At 35.4% G+C, this 25,086-nt stretch overlaps 1 protein-coding gene across 1 annotated transcript; it reads left to right on the top strand.

The window, feature by feature from the left end:
- The first annotated feature begins 12,843 nt into the window (after nt 1-12,843).
- Nucleotides 12,844-19,596, top strand: LOC113087732 (transient receptor potential cation channel subfamily V member 1-like). Its single transcript, XM_026255650.1, has 13 exons — nt 12,844-13,114; nt 13,202-13,359; nt 13,825-13,977; nt 14,160-14,297; nt 14,442-14,740; nt 15,805-15,975; nt 16,120-16,293; nt 17,106-17,164; nt 17,956-18,121; nt 18,325-18,391; nt 18,692-19,002; nt 19,121-19,242; nt 19,423-19,596. Exons 1-13 carry the CDS (start codon nt 12,927-12,929, stop codon nt 19,568-19,570), a joined length of 2,154 nt encoding a protein of 717 aa, XP_026111435.1. The 5' UTR covers nt 12,844-12,926; the 3' UTR covers nt 19,571-19,596.
- The last annotated feature ends 5,490 nt before the right edge of the window (nt 19,597-25,086 follow it).

Here is a 25,086-nt window from a genome sequence, read left to right on the forward strand (position 1 = left end):
TCCTGGTCATTTCAAGGGGGGGGGGGGTCTCATGAAAACCAACAAAAAATACATTGGACACGGCTAATAGCTGCATATTACTGCTACTAAACAACAAAAACAACACAGCATATCAACTACTTTGTTTTTAATTAATTAATCAATTGCAATAAGCAAACATTATGCTCAAACTTTAAAGGGTTGGTTCACCCAAAAATTTAAATGATGTCATTAATGACCCTCATGTCCTTCCAAACCCGTAAAACCTCCGTTTATCTTTGGAACACAGTTTAAGATATTTTAGATTTAGTCCGAGAGCTCTCAGTCCCTCCATTGAAGCTGTGTGTACAGTATACTGTCCATGTCCAGAAAGGTAAAAAAAAACATCATCAAAGTAGTCCATGTGACATCAGAGGGTCAGTTAGAATTTCTTGAAGCATCGAAAATACATTTTGGCCAAAAAAAAAAAAAAAAAAAAAAATAGGTGACTTTATTCAGCATTGTCTTCTCTTCTCTTCTCTTCTATAGATATGGATTGATTATGTATTGATACAGCAGCAAATGCTTTGATGCAGTTTTGAAAAAGAAACAATAGAGAAGACAATTTTAAGTTTAAAATAATAATAGCTCTGGGATTAGAAACTGAAATGTCTTAAATTGTCCCAACCTGATGGCTTTTTCTTCTCTGTTCTACCGAATAATTAAGAACAGTGGTTATAGTAAAAACTATAGAAAAAGCTATACCTCTAAAAGCTAAAGCTACCTCTTTCTCACCAGCCTCTGTCTCCTGGCTTGCTGTTACCTGCTCTCTTTCTGTCACTTGTGCCTCTACATTTCCCTCTTTTTCTTCCTCTACCTCCATCTCCTCATCTGATCTATTACTCTCCACTCTCTGTCCATCTAGAAACAAGGCTCAATTTACTATTTCAGCATTAATCTATTATTTTAACCATCACTACTACTCTTGCACCTAATCATTAAGTCCACCTTAAATATTGATACAAAACATAAAAAACGGATACACTGGAATATATTGATTATTATTATTATTACTGTTGTAGTTGTCTAAAACTGAACACTTTTGCAATGTAAACAAATGACAGGATACATTTGTTATTCAAATACTTCACACTGCACTTTGATGTCAGGTATATTATGCATTTTTTTATTGACATTGATATTTTTACATTTATTTACAGAGAGATATTATTGAGTTTAAAGGCTAAAGTGGTCTTGCTGTTGTAAACACTGTTGCTACTGTAGAAAAAAAAAGCATCACATTTAAAATATCATTATATTTTAAATTCATTTCTGAATTGTTTTTATTTTTATAATGAAAATCTGAATAAGCCTTACCAGTGTTGTGATAATTATTTTTAAGGCACTCTACGTGTTAAAAAATAAATAATTACTGTAATATAATAAAAGTTTAGTCAAATAGCATAAAAAGACCAGACCCCTCGATGCCTGTGAAACTTTTCTCCCTCAAACAGCACGCTAGTATTACTTCTACACTACAGACTACACACACAGCAATATAAACAACATGTCTGCATGTTCTCACATCACATCCTTCTTGTAATATAATAATAAGTAAATAAACATCAAAATCACTTAGCTGAGAATGAAACACCACTTACCACCTTCCGTGGTGTTGAAAATATCTTTTGGCATTTAAAAAATGTGCATGTGGCATGAGGAATCGTCCAGGTTGGGTGAGGTCGTCGTCGTCAGGTGAAAGGTCATCATGTTGGTCATTTTATTTACGGCTAAATTATTATTAATAAATTGTACTAATATTATGATTGGGAGTGGGCAGGCATTCACAAAAGGGCAAAATTTAGGAAATTTTGCTTTGACAAAAGGGCACTTAAAGATGCAGATTGTAAGACCTGCCATGAGAGGACGCACTACCAAAACAATAATAATCGCGTGGTTTGATGACGCTAAGGAGCATGGAATGATGGGATTTGTTGATGTTGTGTAGTTTTATATATGTTGTGTTTGATGTCATAATTTTCAAACGCAAGTTCAACAATTTGCGCGAGTCAAATGCACCTGTCAAATAAAACACAAGCGAGATTGGCATCTCTTTCTAGTTGAAGTATGTCGCGAAGCTCTCACCATCTAGAAAATGCAACACCGATATTGATCCTTGCTCTTTCTCTCCTCTATTTTACAGCAAATATCTTACAAAAAATTGTACCTTTAAAGGGAAACCGGTTCTTTCGGACCACAGACAGTAAAAGAAATGGACACAGCGACCCTACTGGAACTCAATTGAGACAAGTGAAGCCCATTTTTAGCGTTTTTTAGCACTTCCGTTTCTGACGCGCAGACTCAAACGAAGCTTGACGACGTCAGCAACCTGTCTGCCAGATGTAAATCTTCTAGTAGCTGTGCGTGCAAACTGCCATCATTAATCTTGCAGAGACGGCGAGCTTGAGCGGGGAGTTCTTTGTCGTGAGTGAGCAGGAGTAAGTATTCTGATTAATTATTTTGTATAGTATTTTAAAATGTAATGCCAGTACGCCATATTAAGTTAATTGCCTGCGAGCTTCTCCTCCTGTCTGTACGGTAATGCGACAGAGAGTCGAGTGGTTATGACGCAATCGTTAGCCTATTTTTTACAAAAACTGTTTATACGGGGCCATAAAGTAACATAGAAGTAATGGAGCCCTTTATACATTGTGATGTATCTTTAGAAATGAATAATGGACAAACGGAGTCTTTAAACGCCTCAGATGTAAAGTTATTCGCTGTCAAAATGAGGTCAAAATGAATGGGAGGTCAATGGGATGCTAACGCAAGTTAAGTTCTGCTACAAGATGGCAGCCCCCACCCGACTTCAACTTCCGGTCGACTTCCTTGCCACCTGTTTCGGACATCAAACCACACGATTGTTATTGTTTTGTTAGTGCGCCCTCCAGTGGCAGGTCCTACAACCTGTAGCTTTAAGTACTATCAAAGTCCTTTTAAGAATTCTATTTTGAATGAAGTTTAGAAATATTACGTAAATATATATATATATTTAAAAAAATGCAATACGTGAAATATTCTTAATGTGTGAACCAAAAGAAAGCAAACCATCAAATATAACACCAAAACTTTTTACTTGGGTAGAAATATTCAATAAGCAAATAAAAAGATTGAGATTTAAATAAGACCTAAACCCAACAAGAAGGACTATTGAGCTTTAAGACATTTTAAGTCATCCAAATGTTCACATCTTACAAACATTTAGCAGTTTCTAATGGGGGTTTTGTAGATGTGTAGTGTATAGGGATGCAACAATTCACTCAACTCACAATGCAATACGATTCACAATACTGATTTCACAATACGATTTTTTCAAGCAAAATTAGATTTAAGACAAATTATAAATTAAAATGTTTTTGTTGTTGTTGTTGTTGTTGTTGTTGTTGTTGTTTTTGTTTTTCTTGCACAAAATGTTGCATATTTCTTTGGGAAACTGAAATATGTCAGATAACAAAACTAAATTGAACATTTAAAACAAACCCCAAATCAAATAAATAAGAAAAAAGGAAATATCTTCATATAAACAAACTAAGGATTTGCCTCTGCTCTTTCCATTCAAAATTAGACGTAACCACTGCATTTGAATCACAATCCAAAAAAAAGATACTGTATACATGCAGCATGAGCAGTTTTCAAACTAAATTCAATTGCATAAACAGAATGCTCTAACTTTCATTTTGTGAAACTATACATATAACATCTGCACGAAACAATTACAGCAGATGGGCAGAATGAGATGCAGATTCACTCTCTGACAGCAGGTGGCACTTCTGGAACAGCAATACAGCGTTTCCTTGGTTAACACTGTAAACAAAGCATAGCTGCACTTATTAACACTATTATAAGTGTATTATGTAAATGATGAATTGAAAACAAAATATCATCTGAACTTTTCTGAAGAAAGTCAGTTCGCCTCAGAGATACATTAATATAAACTCCCAGCCCAGATGTATTGCTTGTATTTGCTTAACATCTCAACCAACTTGAATCATCACATACTTGTATCGATGTTCAACTGGCTCGTGGTGTGTCGTTTATTCCCCTAGTTTTGTAAGCTAAATTCTGCAACTTGCCAGGATTGACGTTGCCTATACCTGGGGTAAAGGATAACGTGAACATTTAGGACTCAGACTTTATAATCAATTAAGTTAGCTCAAAATGACATAAAACGACTTGCAGACCAACAGATTATTCTGTATCCAATTTGATGATCACTAAACACTGAAGCAGACTCAAGTAAGAGTTCAATCTTAGATCTAAAGAATTCAGAAAAAGATTCACACGAATGTGAGAGAATGAAACAGTATCAAAAGGCTTCAACAGCTTGCAGAAACCTGCATATAGACACCTGAATGAAAAACTGTACAAAGCTTAAATGTTGCCTATAGATTTTTATTTCAGATTTTAGATCTGTGTTCTGAGTGATTGGTATTGTGATATATTTGCATATTTAGGTCACTTTTAATGGATAACAATGCAATTATGGAATGTTCATCTTAAAAACACAGCGAAGCAGCAGACAAGCTGGAATCATAGACTGTATAAAAACAGGCTGGAATGAATTTATGGGCAAAACTGTTTGTGTATGTCGCCCTCTTGTGGTTAGACGTGGTGCTGCTTGTGACTGATGACACAACAGAGACCTACATCTGACGAGCATTACAGGATGAAGCAAATGAGGTCTAGACAAGATGAAACTATTGTGTCAGCATACACCAGTAAACGTATTGCTATTATAATTGAATGTGTCCACTATGTCATTATTTACCTATTTTACCGGCCAGTAGTGCACTGATCAGTGATGGATGGGTCATGCGAGCTGAAATGCTGTGACACCAGATCGCTAATGTCCTGCTGTGCTTTGACCCTGGACCACAAAACCAGTCTCAAGTCACTGGGGTTGGGGTACATTTGTAGCAATAGCCAAAAATACATTATTTGGGTCCAAATTATAGATCTTTTTTATGCCTAAAATCATAAGGATATTAAATAGCTTAAAGATCAGGTTCCATGAAGATACGTTGTAAATATTCTACTGTAAATATATATTAGTATTTATTAATACGCATTGCTAAGAACTTAATTTGGACAAATTTAAAAGCGATTTTCTCAGTATTTAGATTTTATTGCACCTTCAGATACATCAATGGAAAGCTTATTTATTCAACTTTCGGATGACGAATAAACCTCAATTTTGAAAAAAAAAAAAAAAAACACTTAAGACTGGTTTTGTGACTCCAGGGTCACATTATATAACTGAAATTTACATCCACAGATCCCATAAATGCAGCGACGTGCCTGGTCTGCGTCACTTCCGGCACTGTATCACTTTGATAAATAGAGCCAATGAATAAAACCAGCTGCAATCATGCATTACTGAGACAGCCAGGGCCTCACTCCGAGTGGGAGATGTTTTTTCCTTCTAGTCCTGAATAAGAACTCGGTTTCTTTTGAATCAGAAGAGGTTCTCTAGGAATCATCTTTAGTGTCTTTATCTCATCGTTGTATTTTAACAATTATTCAATTCAACTGTGCACAAACACACTGTATTCTCACAAACTAATGAATGTTGTTTTAGTCAATAAAGTAATTATTAATCGATGAACAGGTGCTGGTCATATAATTAGAATATCATCAAAAAGTTGATTTCACTAGTTCCATTCAAAAAGTGAAACTTGGTTATTATATTTATTCATTACACACAGACTGATATATTTCAAATGTTTATTTCTTTAAATTTTGATGATTATAACTGACAACTAAGGAAAATCCCAAATTCAGTATCTCAGAAAATTAGAATATTGTGAAAAGGTTCAATATTAAAGACACCTGGTGCCACACTCTAATCAGCTAAGCCTTTAAATGGTCTCTCAGTGTAGTTTTGTAGGCTACACAATCATGGGGAAGACTGATGACTTGACAGTTGTCTAAAAGATGACCATTAACACCTTGCATAAGGAGGGCAAGACACAAAAGGTCATTGCAAAAGAGTCTGGCTGTTCACAGAGCTCTCTGTCCAAGCACATTAATAGAGATTCAAAGAGAAGAAAAAGTGTACAAGCAATAGGGATAACTGCACCCTGGACAGGATTGTGAAACAAAACCCGTTCAAAAATGTGGGGGAGATTCACATAGAGTGGACTGCAGCTGGAGCTTCAAGAACCACTACACACAGACGTATGAGAGACATGGGTTTCAGCTGTCGCATTCCTTGTATCAAGCCACTCTTGAACAACAGACAGCATCAGAAGTGTCTAAAGACAAAAAGGACTGGACTGCTGCTGAGTGGTCCAAAGTTATGTTCTCTGATGAAATTACATTTTGCATTTCCTTTGGAAATCAGGGTCCCAGAGTCTGGAGAAAGAGAGGAGAGGCACACAATCCACGTTGCTTGAGGTCCAGTGTAAAGTCTCCACAGTCAGTGATGGTTTGGGGTGCAATGTCATCTGTTGGTGTTGGTCCACTGTGTTTTCTGAGGTCCAAGGTCAACGCAGCCATATACCAGGAAGTTTTAGAGAACTTCATGCTTCCTGCTGCTGACCAACTTTATGGAGATGCAGATTTCATTTTCCAACAGGATTTGGCACCTGCACACAGTGTCAAAGCTACCAGTACCTGGTTTAAGGACCATGGTATCCCTGTTATTAATTGGCCAGCAAACTCGCCTGACCTTAACCCCATAGACAATCCATGGGGTATTGTGAAGAGGGAGATGCGATATGCCAGACCCAAGAATACAGAAGAGCTGAAGGCCACTATCTGAGCAACCTGGGCTCTCATAACACCTGAGCAGTGCCACAGACTGATCGACTCCATGCCACGCTGCATTGCTGAAGTAATTCAGACAAAAGGAGCCCCAACTAAGTATTGAGTGCTGTACATGCTCATACTTTTCATTTTTATACTTTTCAGTTAGCCAAGATTTCCAAAAATCCTTTCTCTGTATTGGTCTTAATTTATATTCTAATTTTCTGAGATAATGAATTTCGGATTTTCCTTAGTTTTCAGTTATAATCATCAAAATTAAAATAAATAAAAATGTGAAATATATCAGTCTGTGTGTAATGAATGAATATAATAAACAAGTTTCACTTTTTTAATGGAATTAGTGAAATAAATCAACTTTTCGATGATATTCTAATTATATGACCAGCACCTGTATAAGCTTTGCAAAGTTGTTGTGAATGATATATCTTGTGAAACATACAAATAAATTCTGAATAAAATTCAATGAACTATGCAAAATTGTAAAGCAGATTTGTGTATTCTGGATGTTTAAATCCATGGCCAGAGTCAGTTATACTGTGGCTGCCTGTGTGAAATAATTAGTAGACTCCTGGATGAAAGAATTTTTAAATGTATTAATATTTTAAAATCAAGCGTGACCTTTTTATATTGTAGGGTGATCGTTTATGTTGCCATGGTGTTTAAAGACCAAACATAAGATACAACACTCTGAGACATCTGACCTAAAGGCCCGCATTAAGACCTTACTGGGCCCTGGTGCTATGACTTACTGCAGGGCCCCTATTATAAATAAAATATAGCTATATATCGCTTTAAATAGGATTTTTACCCTATCAAAATTTTGATGCATTGAAATGTTGTAATTCTTGTTAACTATTTCAATATGTAAAAAAATAAATAAAATAGCATAAGTAAAAACAGCCACAAGCAATTACAAAAATAGACCTACTTGAAACACTTGTAGAAATTATATTGTATGAAATAAATGTACAAATAAACTGAATAGTCTTCACTGTCTAAATTCAATATACATTCAGTTAATCTACTCCACTGCCAATCACGGGCCCCCTCCTTGTCCGGGCCTGGGGCTTCAGCCTCACCTATCCCAATGGTTAATGTGGCCCTGCTGACCTACTAAGTTGGTATGGTTATTTTTCTGTATTCAAATGTAGGAAATTATCACACTTTGTAATTAGGTGTATTTTAATTTTTTTATATACTGTATCATTCATCAATTATAATCATATTTAATTTTATATTTAATATAATATATATATATTTTACAATTTAATACTATATCTGTCACGATGTGGGTTGGATGAAGCGCACAGCAAAGGGGTAATCCAAAGGTGAGTCTTCATTAATCCAAGAGTTTAACACAGAATAACATATTTAGTGATGGGACAATTGATACAGAGGCTCCGATGCAGTTTTCAAAGCACTATTGTATCACACACTGTGCAGATGCTTGAACCGAAATGAAATCACTGTGTGATTAATAACATTTGAAGCTTCAAACGCCATGCAGTGTTGAAAGATCGGGACAGCTGGTTTGAAAAAATTGGTGCTTCGCATGGCTCATGTGTTTGACTTTACAGTGATTTGGTTGTGTGTGTGTGTGTGTGTGTGTGTGTTTGTACACTTCTTTGGGATTCAGCAGAAGAGAATGCACGTGACACCTCTATTGCATTTTATCATGTTCTATAGACCCTGAACAGCTTGCCCAAAATATTTTTTCTACTACTCACATCGGTTATTAATTATAAATCACACACTTGTATATTTTATATTATTGATCAATATGTGAATCCGATGACTGGACTACACCTGACATGAGTTGGCACAGATTAAAAACCTTTTCAAACCAACCTCTGCTCCACCATGTTTTGTAAGATATGGTGAAGAAACATAAAAAATCTGACCACCAGATATAGCTAAGGCACATGGTGTTAAAAGCTTCGCGTGATGAACCATTTTCCAGCACAATTTCATGAAAGCCTTAAATGATTCAGAAAGCCTCGTTTACCCATCATTAATAAACACCATAACATAACTTTAAAGCAAACGGGGAAAACACTGGGTATATAAACACATGGAACGTGATTAAGAACTGAAACAGGTGGAGAACTAAATCAAAACAGATGAACAGAAAAGACTAATCAGGGAACAATAGAAAATGGTGAAGGCAGAATGAACAGAAACGCAGGGAATTAAAAAAAAAAAATATCTCCCACACCATTACAGCCTGAAGCGCTGAGACATGGCAGGATGGCTCCATGCTTTCATGTTCTTCAAATTCTGACCCTACCATCTGAATGCAGCAGAAATCGAGACTCTTCAGACCAGGCAATGTTTTTCATCATCTTTTGTCCAATTTTGGTGAGCCTGTGTGAATTGTAGGCTCTGTTTCTTGTTCTTAGCTGACAGGAGCAGCACCTGGTGTGCTCTTCTGCTTCAGGCTTCGACGTGTTGTGCGTTCAGAGATGCTCTTCTGCATACATTGGTTGTAACGAGTGGTTATTTGAGTTACTGTTGCCTTTCTATCATCTCTAACCAGTCTGCCCATTCTCCTCTGACCTCGGACATCAACAAGGCATTTTCATCCTGCTGCTCACTGGATATTTTCTCTTTTTTTTGGACCATTCTCTGTAAACCCTAGAGATGGTCGTGCATGTAAATCCCAGCAGATCAGCAGTTTTTGAAATACTAATTTCACCTCATTCTGATACTCGGATTGAACTCCAGCAAGTCGTCTTCACCACACCTAGATGCCTAAATGCATTGAGTTGCTGATTAGCAATTTTTGTTACCAAGCGATTGAACAGGTGTAGCTAATAATGTGGTCGGTGAGTGTACATATATAGGTGTAATTATATATATATATATATATATATATATATATATATATATATATATATGTGTATATATATATATATATATATGTATATGTGTATGTGTGTCATTATAACTATTGTTATTGAGTGCAATACAAAACAATTGTGTTGTAAAATGCAAAACAATATATATATTTTAAGAATATTTCTGAATTCCATTAAATTACTGAACAAAGCCTTGAAATTACAACACATACTGTTTAAAATGTTCAGGTGCATTTGTTAATAATGTTATTATGTATATGTTTATATTCTAAATGTTAATAAACAGTTGGAATATATCAACATTTCATGCAGTTTTTATGGTCATTCTTTTGTCATAATTGAGCTTATGTGCTATATTTCATGTGCTGCAGATTTCTGGTATTTCTGTTTGTTTCTAAAGAGGAAAAGGAGGTACAGATCGGCTTCACCTCCAAGGAGCAGATTCTTAACCAGATGTGCAACAAGTTTAGCACCAAGCTTGATGAGTTTTAGTGCATTGTGAGCAGAAGATATAAATAAGCTACAGGGCGTGGACATGGCAAAACATACGTAACAACATACTCAAAAAATCAATTCAATTCGCCTTTCTGTAAGGCTCTCGGCAACCTCAGATCATCTTGAGAGAGAGAGAGAGAGAGAGAGCAAGTTATCGTGCTAAAGGAATCAAGCTCATCAATACTGGATACTTCATCTAAAAGATTAAAAAACTGAAATTAATTGGTGAGTACAAATGTTTCTACACTTTACTTTATGAAGTATACAACATTTAAATTAAAGTCAGATTTTGCTAAAACCTGTAAAGGATTTTTTTTTTTTTTTGCTGCCAAATGCCTTAGGTTTATTTATATTTTTTAATTATACATTTTTACTTTAGTCCATATTTGTCCAGATCAGTTCATGTTTGTCTCTTTGAAAACAGACAATAACGTTTGACTGTTTTTGCTCAAGGCACCACATGCGGAGTAAGAGCTACATCTCATAATCTAGCGAGTGAGATGATATAAAGATGGTGTCTGTGTAATGTACAGTTTCTGCTGTAATGTTATCTGAACCCATTTACAGAGAGGCCAAGTCATAATATGTTACTAAAAAAGACTATATAGCATCTTGAAATTGCATATTAGGTCATAATCTAGCGTGAAACAACATTAACTGATATAATTTGTCCATCAAATATCTGTTCGCCTCTTTAACAAGCTGAGCTGCCTCACCCTTCGAGGACTCTGCTTTCACATACAGACTGAATATACTCACTTCTGTTCCTGATTGAAATATATCCTTGACACCCTTTCTTTAATTTGACATGCACATTACAGGTTAATCCTTGTTTTAATGTCTGTTTTATGGTTATCTATTGTTTATAGTGTGTGTTGAAATCATACTGATGTAATTAATGATGCTAACTGGTGTTAGAATGTCACATTTATCTATAAAAGCAAAATCTGTGATTCAGCTTTGTGAGAAAAATGTCACAAGATATATCACATGTATGCTAAGAAACTTAATTTCCTCTCAGGTCAATTTAGAGAATGTAATTCTATATGAAGTAATTTACAAAGAGGCTAAAATATAATAATCTACAGTACAGAATATCCAGTGCATTAGTAACTGCATTTCGTTAGAAATGCATTTTTCATGCGTTCTCAGGGAAAGTTTTCCTTAGATGGGACAATCATGCCCATTCCTTGGGTGGGATCATATAGCTTGTAACAGGGTCACTGTGATTTTGCCAAGTAAGACAAAGATATTTTATGCTATAGAGGACGCAAGGACTCAGTATTTTATTTTCATTTTTATTTATTATTTTATAAAAATACATGAATAGACAAGTAAAGGCAAAAATGATGGGATTAAAAAAAATAAAAAATCACTAATCAATTAAAAAATTTTATACAAAAATTTGTATAAAGATGATTCGTAAACTATATAACAGGATGATTTGATATACAGTTTTTCTTTTATGCAACATGTGTAAAATGGCCAATAAAGGTTTTCACATTATTGTATATCTATACACTGTATCTAATTTGTATATTAATTGGGGCAACATGTAATGAAAAAAGAAGTGTGTAATAATGGGAGTAATAATTGGCAAGATTTTTATAGTAATATCTAATATTTCATAGGAATATTAATATATAATTTATTTTTCCAAAATGCGTAATAAACATGCTTTTAGTCATGATGTCCTCCTCTAGAGTGGACATGTAAGAAATCAATGTCTAGTTAAATATTTTTAGTTCTAGCAATGAAATACACATACACTTAAGCCCTATATATAAAACAACAGTAGTTCTGCATTTGCTTCCACTTCATGTCACAGACATGTTCATGTCTAGTTGGATAATTTGTGACTTCTTCCTCTTTTAACAGTTTTAAAACAAGAAGAAAATGTGATGATCCATTATAACACTCCAGCAGCTTCTACTCTTACAAAAGCAGCTTTTAGTCTACATTATATTCAATTCAATTCAACTGATGTTTATTTCTATATTTCAGTAGTCAGAGCACTCACTGATCAGGAAGTGGCCATTTTAAGTGAAATCCTTCTAGTGCACTTGGAATGTTAATTCCCTGAAAAATCCCACAATGCACCACGAAAACTAGGGAGCAGCAAGGCTATGGCCGCTTACCACAAATGACATCACATTTCTGAAGTGCAAATCATAAACCACACATGCTGTTTTGCTAAATATAATTTTCTGGCGACAGGACATCTGAAAAGACAACCCCCCCTTTTTTAGTAAATATCAGCATAAACACACATCACTAGACAAGTAATGAACACATCTATTTAACATTTCTAAATAATAATGTGAAATGTTGTTAGGACACATTACAGTACGATTTGTTTAAAGAGAATAAAAATAATATCAAAAAAGAATGGACCTGTCTGTTGTTGATTCTACAATGTTGTCCACTGACGTTGTATGCAGTTACGTCACTGGAAATTAAGTAATCACTGTCCCAATGTGTAATGATCAAGAGTCCTTACCAGTGATGCTTTGTACACACAATACACTGATTCAAACCCTCTTAAGCTAAGGAGCTGATTGAGATTTACTCATGAGTGAATTATCATCAGTGTACAACTCCTAATTTTAAAGCTAGCTAGTGTCAGAATGTCCCATTCATGTATAAAAGTAAAATTTTTGTCAAACTCCCATTTCCTAGACCTTATTTGTATGAAATGGAAACCTAATGTCTTGTTTCTCTGAATGATATTACTTATACACTGTTTACAGGCTTTAATTTGTGCTGTATGAATAAGAAAACAGCACTATGAGTACATCAGAAGACAGCAGCCCCACATTCTTCCTGGAGACCGATGACCTGACAGACGAGGAAAGGTCAAAGTTCAAACAGGTGAAGAAAGGCACCTCAAAGGACAAGAGACCCATGGATTCTGATTACCTGGAGGAGACAGATGAGTCTGCACACACAATTAAATTTAACCTAAACTTTGACAGGTAAGCAGGCCTCCTTTAACCACACCGGAGTGTATGAAAAACACAGTGTGAGAAATCCTTACTTTATCAGACACATTCTACACACAGGGGAATCAGAAATGTGAAAGAGGAACCAGCTCAGCAGGACAGAGAGAGGTTTACACTCAAGATGCTGTTTGATGCCGTGTCCAGTGGGAATGTGTCTAAACTGCAGGGTTTACACGAGTACCTGCACAAAAACATGAAACGGCTCACCGACTCTGAGTGTAATTGTATTCAAGAACAAATACACCACAGTTCCATTCAAACGTTTGGGGTGGTAAGATTTTTGCAAGAAATCAGTTATGTTCACCAAGGCTGCATTCATTTGATCAAAAATACAGTGAAAACACTAATACAGTGAATTATTATTACAATTTAAAATAACTGCTCTATATATTTTAAAATGTGATTTATTCCTGTGATGCAAAGCTGAATTTTCAGCAGCCATTTCTGCAGTCTTCAGTGTCACATGCTCCTTCAGAAATCATTCCAATATACTGATTTAAAACTCACGATGCAAATAAAGTAAAGCATCACTTTTGATCAATTTATTGTGCCCTTGCTGAATTAAAAAAAACCTACCCCAAATTTCTGAATGGTATACGATACGAAGAATGCACATAAGAGCACTGTGAATTCATGACTGATATTCATTAGATAATGAAACAACTGTTTTATAACTTTTTTAGATAAGTCCAATGGAAAGACAGCTCTGCTGAAAGCACTTTTAAATTTGAAGGAAGGCGAGAATGACACTATTGAACTTCTGCTGGAAATTGCAGAGAAAACGGGAGATTTAAACAATTTAGTCAATGCTGCCTACACAGACATTTACTACAAAGGTCAGAGACAGCTTCATTTTACATAATATTTTAATTAGTCTAATTATTCTTATCAGATCTAGTTTTATATTAACTAACATTAGTGATTTATTTTTCATAAATCAACAGAATATTGATCATATTTTATTTGGCTGTCCAACCCATCCATTTTGCAATGTTATCAACTGATCTCTTTGAGACAGGTCAGACAGCTCTCCATGTTGCAATTGAAAGGAGGAGCGCAAAATTTGTAAAGATGCTTGTTGAAAAAGGGGCTGATGTCCATGCTAAGGCCTGTGGGAAATTCTTTCAGCCCAATCAAGAAGCATGCTTCTATTTTGGTAGGTCTATTGATATGATTAAACTTTTGTAATATGGATATAATATAAAAAATCTACATTTAAAATTCTACTTAATGACTTGTTACTGACCCACATTTGTGGGAACCGAGGCTTATCTGTATCTTTTACATCTTTTGTGCACAGGTGAGCTGCCCTTGTCTCTGGCCGCTTGCACTAATCAGCCGGACATCGTTGACTTCCTTATGGACAATCCTTACAAGAGGGTGGATGTCGGGAACAGGGACTCTCATGGAAACACAGTGCTTCACGCACTAGTATCCATAGCTGATAACAGTCCTGAAAACACAGAGTTCGTCATTGCCATGTATGACCACATCTTATTGAAAGCCGACCAACTTCACCCAGAGATCAAGCTGGAGGAAATCAAAAATAATAAAGGACTCACTCCACTCACACTAGCTGCCAAGACAGGAAAAGTGGTGGTAAACCTTCTTTTTTCTGGTGTTTAATGATTTTTGAATGTTTGTTTTGAATGTATTTATTTAAAGCGGTGATTCGTTTGAAGTAGGGTGTATTTCTTTAAGTGCCAGTTCTGTATTCTATTCTGTTTTTGGATGTTCCTGATTTTGTGTGGATGTTTAGTCCCCATGTGGGGAGAAACAGTTTCTGTTTCTGAAGTCTTGACTATCTCTCTGTCTCTCTATCTCTCTGTCTCTCTCTCTCTCTCTCTCTCTCTCTCTCTATATATATATATATATATAGACATAATTATACAAAAGCTTCCACAGGTAAGCGTACCCTAAAAGAGTTGATAGAAAGAAACAATGACACACATGATTTGGTTTTGTATGTGTACGTTTTTATTTTAATTTTTTTTATTGTATGTTTTAGCCGTGATGCCCATCCACTTGCATTATATGACTAATAGACTGAAACAGTTTTAGTTAAATATCTCAGTTTGTGTTCTACTGACAAAACAATTTCACCAACATCTTGGATGAAGCAGATAAACAACAAATTTTCATTTTTGGGTGAACTATCCCTTTAAGTGGGAGCCCACGACCCCTGTCATCAAAGCATCCAAATGTGCAAAACACACTTACAACACAAAACACCATTAATAAGGTGAAATGTGTACATACTCTCTGTCTTTTAGCAGATTTACCAATTGATGTAGTTTCTATTCATGCTGGCCAAATATGAACAATAGGTAAAATCTTGATTTGAGTGGGGCTGAGGGCCACTGCTGGAAATATTTGAGTGGCTTCTCCCATAACAGATGTCTCACTCCAATCTTTCGTTAAGCCTATAACTTGGAGCTGAGCCCTGGTCATAACCTTTACTTGAACCTAAACTCTTTATTCATTGTATTGCTTTTGTTCTAGAATTTAGCTGATGCTGTTGTTGGCTTGGCTGATTACTAAAATCAGTGCACTGCCAAAATAAAAGACACTAAATATAATTTGTCAATCTTTTTACAAATTTGCATAGGTTGTTAAGAACCTGTATTAAATCATTCAGATTTCATTATTCATTTGTCAACTAGCTGTTAAAGCACATCGTGCAGCGGGAGTTTAAGGGGTGCAAACATCTGTCACGGAAGATCACGGAGTGGGCTTATGGTCCAGTGTGCTCGTCTCTGTATGACCTCTCCTCTCTCGACACCTATGAGAAGAACTCTGCGCTGGAGATAATCGTTTATGGCAGTGAGATTCCTGTGAGATAACATGCTGTTTACTTGGCATTAAATGCATAATTAGATTTGACTACTTCATTAAAGTAGAATGTTTCATTATAAAGAAGCGTAATTGATTTAAATAAAAGCTGTTAATAACAACATCTTTTTTTCATCTGATTTCAGAATCGTCTCGAGATGCTCAATATTGAGCCATTTAACAGACTAATTAAAGAGAAGTGGGAGAGATTTGCGAAACGGATGTTCTTGTTCAATTTTATAGTTTATGTAATCTACCTTTTCATCCTCACTGCTGTAGCTTATCACCACAAAGAAGGGAAGGACTTGACAAACAACCAAGTAGGTATACAGATAGTGTTGCCAGAAAAGCTCACCAAAACCCACCCGATCCATAAAAAAAACACCCAAACTTTAATTGGCATAACAATGTGATAATTATATTGCCTTGACAATCACAAGGACCATTTTTAACTCCCCACATGGAAAGAACCTATATGTGGATATTTGCGTATATATGAAATCTATATGCAGTGTATATGCACATATATGCTGCAAATATGCATATATGATAATATATATGCTGCATATATGCATATATATGCCACATATAGGCAAAATTGAGGTGCATATATGTGCATATACAGGAAATATAGGTTTCCTGTATTGCTTCTTCATATCCACATATAAGCCCTATACATACATGATATGTCTTCTATATAGCTAATGGCAGGATATGGTCATTTTGTAGCTCATATCCCATTTTTGACTGTCATACATGATGCCTAGCTCATATTTTCTATTATTATGGCAAAAACTAAGAATTAACGGAAAAAATTATGCAAGAATGTATGTATGTGCGAACATGTGAAATTGGTATCACATGTAATTGATATGTTATGGAATTTAACTATGGCAATATATTAACATGATATACAGAACCGGACAGTAACGGAGTACATTTACTTGAGTATACAGTACAGTACTTAAGTACAATTTTGAGGGATCTGTACTTTACTCGAGTATCATTTTTGGGGAGTACTCATGACTTTACTCACCTACATTTGAGAGGCAAATATTGTACTCTCTTTACTCCGCTACATTTCTATCCATAACCGTAAGTACCCGTTACTTCTTCTTTCCCTCGTCTCAAGAAATATCCGCGTCCACATGAAACCGATGTAGTATACATTCCAGACCAGCATGTGGGGCTGTAATTCTACAGATATATATATATATATATATATATATATATATATATATATATATATATATATATATATATATATATATATATATATATATATATATATATATATATATATATATATATATATATATAGGCTATATGGAAAATATGCATACTGACATGACAGTGTCTGATTGAAACCTTATGCTTAAATGTGTCTTTGTGCTTGCATACTTAGAATGTTTTATTAATTAATCCCCACACTTTTCTTTCAGCCTCTAAAGCCTCCACATCTTTATAGAAAAGATAGCAAAGGCTATCTGCTGCAGATAGGACACATCATAACTACCACAGGAGCACTTTACTTCTTTATTAGAGGGGTATGTATCTAATGCTGTTGATTTAAAAAAAAATTATATATACTTTCATATTCAAAATGATTGTCCCCCTTTTTTTACCGAAATTGAATTGCCTTATGTTTTAAGTTAACAGATATGTTAAGAAAGCGTCCAAGATATCAATCCCTGATCATAGATGGATACACCGATCAGCTTTTGTGAGTGCGTTCACTCTCAAATATTGATTTAAGTATTAATACTTTACAAATACTGATCACTTGAAATTGTTCTTTGTCAATAATTATACTAGTTAGGGTTTAAACTGATCACATTCCTGAGTTTCTGAAATCACTGTATATACTCTCTATATCTACATCACACAGCTAAATTGCACTAATCAAATCTTTATTCCAAAATTAGTAATCATTAAGTGTATACGTTCACTGTTTAATCCTAATAAGACTTTTTATGCATCAGTTTTCTGCAGGCCGTGCTCTTTCTGGCGTGTGCACTACTGTACTTCTTTGGTCAGGATAAATATGTGGCCTGTCTAGTTCTGTGTCTTGCCTTGAGCTGGGTAAATCTACTCTACTTCTCCAGAGGGTCCAAAAATATGGGAATCTACAGGGTCATGATACAAAAGGTGAGTGATAATTTCTTATTCATCATGCTTTCCTCTGGCATTCAGATTAGAGTATTAAGTAAAATGTGGTTTGTGTAGCATTATAGAAAGATGCTATGCAACACATTTAATTTCTTATTGTGGTATACACTATGGTCTGTAGAGTTCAGGCTTTTTACTTCATGTGTGTACAACACACTCTCACAGTCTTTAATTATTGTCAGATGTTTCTTGGAGAAATTTGTCGATTCCTTGTCGTGTACATGGTCTTCCTCATTGGGTTCTCTGCAGGTATATTTGCATACATTCATGAAGGTCCTTGACTCTTTTGTTACAATTTTATTTCCTTTTTATCACAATGCAACAAACAATTCCCAATTACATTACTGCTCAAATGTTTGGGTCAGTAGGATTTTTCTTTTTTTTAAAGAAATTAATGCTTTTATTCAGCAGTAATGCATTAGGTTGATCAAAAGTGACCCACACACACACACACACACACACACACACACACACACACACACGTTCTTTTGAATTTCCTATTGCTCAAAGAATTCCTCAGTTGTTAATGATTTGTTTCTTATTCAACAGCTGTGGTTACACTCCTTAATGATAGCGTACCCAAGGGACGATCTTTATTTGTTCCTATTACTGGAAATGAAAACTGTAAGAAGCCCTCATTCAAGAGCATCTACTACACCACTCTGGAGTTATTCAAGTTTACGATAGGCATGGGAGATCTGGAGTTCACCGATCAGTTTCAGTATATAGAGGTCTTCTATGTGCTGCTAATATTGTATATAGTGATGACTTACATTTTGATGCTGAACATGGTGATCGCTCTGATGAATCAAAGAGTGGAGGAGATGTCTGTAGAGAGCACCAGCATCTGGAAACTACAGGTGAAATCAAAGGCGAAGTTAAAGCTGTCTATGCATTTCTGCAATAAACATACACTTGAAATCCTTTAGCTGATTCAGTGGGAAAATGGCTGTAATGGTTTGCCATTATTATTCACAGCGTGCAATCACCACCTTGGACATGGAGTGGATTCTTCCCCGCTGTCTGAAGACAAAGCTGCGCTCCGGGGAAGAGAAGGATCTAGGCGGGGAGCAGGAGCCTGACCGACGCTGGTGCTTCAGGTGACCCCACTGGCTTCCACCCGAAACCACAAGATCTGAACACAAGTCTCCTTTTTAAAAATGGATGATTCATTTTGAAAAGTGGATATTAGCATGCAAACACAAACATTATCAATAACTATGCACACTTAACCTGTATTGATCTGATTACTGTCAATGCGTGTGTCCTCTTTCTTTCAGTGTGGAGGAAGTCAACTGGAACCTGTGGAACAGAAACCTTGGTGTAGTTACCGAGGATCCTGGGAAATGTATACCTGTACCATCCCCAACTAAACTTCAGAGAGGTAGTCAATGTTTAACAAACGTGTGTATGTGTGTGTTATTTTAATCTTACATCATATCGTTTGTATTGGTTACAGAGTCGAGCCGGCGTGGACTCCTGCAAACGTTCAGTAAACGGTGGACGCCGAGACCAAAACGCAAAGATGTACAGGAGCTGAGTCCTCTAGCTGAGGCCTCTAGCTCCGTATAATAATGCCTTTATAATCTGTTATCTATTGCAATGTCAGTCCAACTGGTGTAGGTACACTTACATATTATGACTGGTTTAAGCTGCGTTTAAAAAAAACATATGCACCTCAAGGGTCATTTCTTTTATGCATCATGTTTTTTAAATGTAAAATACATGTAAAAAATTAAAATTAAATGTAAAAGTAGTATAAAAACATTATATGCATGTTGTCATTTAAAAAAGCATTTAGATAAAATATACATAGCTAATTTCATATGTGTGTGTGAAAATATGAAATACATATATATTTATATTTATATTTAAATATAATTTATACTGTGCCAGGAAAAAGAAAAGAATGAAAATTAAGAGCTGAAGATCAAAGTCCTTTTAGGGAAGTCGTGGCACTCGGCCGCCATCTTGGCAACGCCTCCGGGCAGCTATTTCAGACTAACAAGACCAGGCTCCTATCTAAATTAATGGGCATAGAGTCAGAACTGCACTTTCACTGGTCACGGGACATAAATATTGCATGTATGGAAACAGCAATGAAATATGATAACAATTGGTGAAAATATTCGATGACTTTGCCCAAAAATAAGGTTTAAAATGCCTTTTCCCCCACAGGTTATACTTTTACTACGCATGCGCAAGGATTCCTCAACTGTGCACATACGTCAGTGGAACCAGATGATAGGCTTCAATGTTTCCCCGCTTGACTGTTAAAAGCAGATGATTGGCTTTCCAGTGGAAGGGGCGGGACATGTGCATACAACCGCCATCTTTGCCGTTACAGGTGTTCCTTATATAGTTGTATTGATGATTGAGGAAGTGGAATGTCTCTTATAAATTGTCTCTGTGAAGACTAGTTAAAATGAGGATTTGAACTATTTGAATCATCTTTTGAAATGTTGATCATAGGCTACTGATGTTTTTAGCTTTAGCAAACAAGATGTTTCTGACATAAACCAATATCACAAAAACAAAAATTAGTCTCAGAATCATATTGATGAGATTTTGATCGGAAAACTAAGAATAGTTGGTAATTGTGTGTCCACTAAAAGTCAAGTCAATTTATTCCGCGATGCCGGAAAGCTGAACTGAGTGGCTGGTTACTTGCGCACCGTGTTCGGTCTCTTAAAGTGACCGCGCCTAATTTACTAGCTCTGCTGTCAGTCTTTAAAGGGACAATAAGTAACTTTTTAGGTATTTTATTATCTAAAATCAATATTTTTATTCATAAATATGCCCTCAATGGTGTACAAATACCTATGCCAATGTTTAAACTAATCCTTGTAAATGAATAATTTATTATCTTTATATACATGGGACAGGTAGGTCGAAGGAGGCTTCCATGTAGTTCCGCCATCTTGCAAAACTATAATAGCAGAGAGGGACAAAAAGTACTAAGCCAACGCGTTTCCACAGCGCGTTTTCGGTCAGAGCCAGAAACGCAGGTGCAGAGCAGTGAGAGGCGCTTGAAACTGCACCGGCAAGTTTAAAAGTCTGGATTGCATTCTTATTATGGACCATACATATGCCGCGCCACAGGAGAAGAAAACATCGTCGCCAAAACAGTCAAAAATAGAACGTAAAAGGAAACGTGACCGTAGATTACATAAAACAAGAGTTAATGTCGGGGAAGCTTTTTCTAGGTGGAAAGAGCTAATGCTGGATAAAGATTTCAAAAGAGACGCTGAAGTGGCCAGTTTTCTTCTCGACAGGTAAGTCAGTGTTACAATCTATATTACAATATTTTTTTTATATCTAACAATGCACATTATTCAGAAAATATAACGAATAAAGAAGACATAACTACTAATTGCAATATTTCATGTTTTCCACAGTCAGTAATTCATACTGTAACATTCGTTTGTTTATGGTCATGTTGCAGTTTGTTTGAAATAACACACCTGTTCACCTGAAGGAAAACTCGACGAAGTGCTATTAGAAGACATCCCGTCAAAGCTTTTTGGTACATATCGCCTACCGTAGATGCAACACGCTTTTGAAAAAGCGACGCGCTGGAGAGCAAAATTAGTTTGAATGCAAAATACAATTTCACCACTAGATGGGAGTAATTCCTACTTAGTGTCCCTTTAATGTTAATCCAATGAAAGATGGATTTGGATGGGCAAAGACAGTTCATAAACAGCGCTGTATTTAATCAAATCAAAGTTAAAAATTCTGCAGGATGAGCTCAAGGGAGTTAAAGTCCAAAAATTAAAACTGCACGCTTGAAAAGTCCAAAATTAGTCACGGCAAACAGAAGGACAGCAGGAGAGCAGCGGAAGTCAAAACATGCATTCGCTCAACTGGAAATGTCAACGGGTCAACACTAAATAATTAAAATAAATAACAGTACGTTACATTCACCTCGATATTCACTCAATTGTTATAACGCAAAACTAATATGATTTCCATATTTAAAATATGGATATTATAAATTGTGTTTAATCTTTTATTCATTACATTAACACAAACACCCAAAACACAAAAATGCCACAAGGAGGCTACCTCTTATTATTATTGTTAATTTTTACATTTTAAAACACTAAAAACTCAACATTTAATGTCTCTTAAACTTTTCTATATACCAGGATACAAACAAAAAAGAGTTGAGACATATAACAATGTCGTCAAAATGCATTGCATAATGAGAATGACCCCAGACACCTTCTGTTTGCATAACTGTACAAAGCTTGAATGTTGGCTGTAGACATCTTTTCCTTCAGGACATTTATAAGCTGTTCTCGATGATAATGAGGTATTGGAATCATGTGATATATTTGCATATTCAGTTTACTTTTAATGCATAACAATGTAACTAATGAAAGATCATCTTGGACCGGTCTTGTGTAGCCAGACTGCCTCTGGGAATCATGACAGCTTTTATTGGCCAAGGCCCGCCCATGAGGCTGTTTGACCGTTTCCACGTTTCGCGTGGAAATGTCGCCACAATAAGTGTGTAAAATTATCGGACGTATTTTAAAGATTCTCTGCCGCAAACTTTAAATATTTCACATACTTTTGAAATCAAGCGTTTAGTTGATACTGATATAGTTTGTTGTCAGAGTTGTAAACACGGCGGCTTACTTCTTCTGTGAGGGGGCTTGGCGCCACGGTATCTTTATTTCCATGCAGTTCGTTAAAGAACTCGACACACACGTCTCGCGGGAATCCTGTAGAATTCAACCAATCCGATGACGACTTCGACACTCCTGAAGTGTTTACACTTTTGTGTTCCATATGCATCAGATGTTTAGCCAAATGTCCGTGGGCGTGACGTCTGAGATGCTTGGACTGATTTCAGGGGCAAAAGACCAAAGTGTTATTAAACTGTTGGTTACAACGCAATCTCTCTGTTTACAATCGTGTCCTATTATGTAAAGCAGAAGGCTTATCTCGATTTGTCTATCCCTCCCTATCTTTATATGTTAAAGACTCTTATTCTAAAGATATCAATAATCTGTTATTTTAATCTAATTATTTTATTTGGAAAAACAAATCCCAAAGACTAAAGAAAATGGTTCTTACTAATAAGACAGCTGAATGGGAAATACTTTATTTTGAAGTTGTTAATAGAACTTTTAAAGTCTTTAAAAAATGTTTCTGTCAACTTGTGACTTTAATATTTCTAAACTCCCTCTTAAATTGTCAAAATTCCACCAGCAACTGCTTTTAGCCTGGAAAAATTGATACTCACATAATTTCTCTCCTCACACTACCTTCATTTGGAATAATATCAATATAATGATTGCCAATAGATCTTTATTTTTAATAAATATTTAAATATTATTATTTATTTATTATAGGGATATTAATTATCTTATGAATATGTTTGATAATTATGGGAATATTTTAACTTTCGAACAATTCATGTGAATGCACAATTTCCCTGTGCTTTTTAAGGAATCTAATTTGGTCATTAAAGGTATTCCTCCTAATCATGTTCATCTGGTTAAAAGTCATATTCACTACAACTAATGACAAAACCAAAATTAATTTTAAAACGGTCTTGAACTGATTGTTAAAAAATTCAATAACACATATTTATACTGTTTTCCAGTATAGGAATTTTTTTTTGGAACTCTGTTATTGATAATATTAATTGGAAGACTGCTTGGTTGCTCCCTTTTAAATATTGTATCAATAACAAAATTAAAGAAATATATTTTCAAATTTTGGATACCATCTATCCTGTTAAATCAATAATTTCAAGATACTCTGATATTGATGATTTATGTTCTTTTTATAAAAATGAGAAAGAGGTGTTAACACATTTTTTAATTGTAAAATTACCTAAAAGTTTTGGAAAGGAATCGGCAGATATAATTTTTAATCTAGTAAAGGATAAATACTGTTTTCCTTTAAAGGATATTACTGACTGTACTATGAAAATAATGTTAACAAAGGTCTTGACGTTGTTAATTTATTCATATTGCTGGCAAAATTTTATATACATGAAACAAAAATGCTTAAACTCATCCCCAATATTTAAGGTATTTTTTGATGAATTTGTTTAGTATCTTCTTTGAAACTGTTAAAAAACAAAAAGTCATTAACATGTTTAAAATATTATGACATTATTTTTTAGATTCCCTGTTACTAATTAATTTCCCACTTTATATTACACTGACTGTCTTGTGCTCTGTATGTTTGTTCTGTTCAATAAAAAAAAGGTTTGTGTATATCGCCCTCTTGTGGTTAGGCGTGGTGCTACTTGTGACTGATGTCTCACAAGAAAGACCTACATCTGACGAGCATGCAAATGAGGTCCAGAAACGATACCGGTATTGCTACTACAATTGAATGGGTCCAATATGTAATTCTTTACCTGTTTTACCGGCCAGTAGCGCACCATTCAGTAAGGTTCAGTGATGGATGGGTAATATTCCCCGGCTATTACTTCACTGCAGAGCTGAAATGCTTTGATCCCAGATCTCAAAAGACAAAAATTTACATCCGCACCAGAAGTCTTAAATGCAGCGAACTGCCTGGTCTGCGTCACTTCCGGCGCTGTATCCCTTTGATAAATAGAGCCATTGAATAAAACCAGCTGCAATCATGCGTAACTGAGACAGCCAGGGCCTCACTCTGAGTGGGAGCTGTTTTCCCTCTAAATGTTGACTTTCTAGTCCTGAATAAGAACTCGGTTTCTTTTGAATGAGAAGATATTCTCTAGGAATCATGTCTTTATCTCATCGTGGCATTTTAACAATTATTCAACTGCGCACAAACACTGCATTCTCAGAAACTACTGAATGCTGTTTTACTCAACATAGTAACTCGTAAGTATAAGCTTTGTAAAGTTAAGGATTTATATTGTGAAGTGATAAATACATTCTGAATTAAATTCAATGGACTATGCAAAAGTGTAAAGCAGAATGGTG

The sequence above is a fragment of the Carassius auratus genome, chromosome 5 (assembly GCF_003368295.1).
Source record: "Carassius auratus strain Wakin chromosome 5, ASM336829v1, whole genome shotgun sequence".
Taxonomy (NCBI): domain Eukaryota; kingdom Metazoa; phylum Chordata; class Actinopteri; order Cypriniformes; family Cyprinidae; genus Carassius; species Carassius auratus.

Coding starts and splice junctions, on each gene's coding strand:
- LOC113087732 (XM_026255650.1), top strand. CDS start 12,927: ATGAGTACATCAGAAGACAGCAGCCCCACATTCTTCCTGGAGACCGAT. Junction 18,392..18,691: donor CCTCATTGGGTTCTCTGCAG/GTATATTTGCAT, acceptor CTTATTCAACAG/CTGTGGTTACACTCCTTAAT. Junction 19,243..19,422: donor GACCGACGCTGGTGCTTCAG/GTGACCCCACTG, acceptor TCTTTCTTTCAG/TGTGGAGGAAGTCAACTGGA.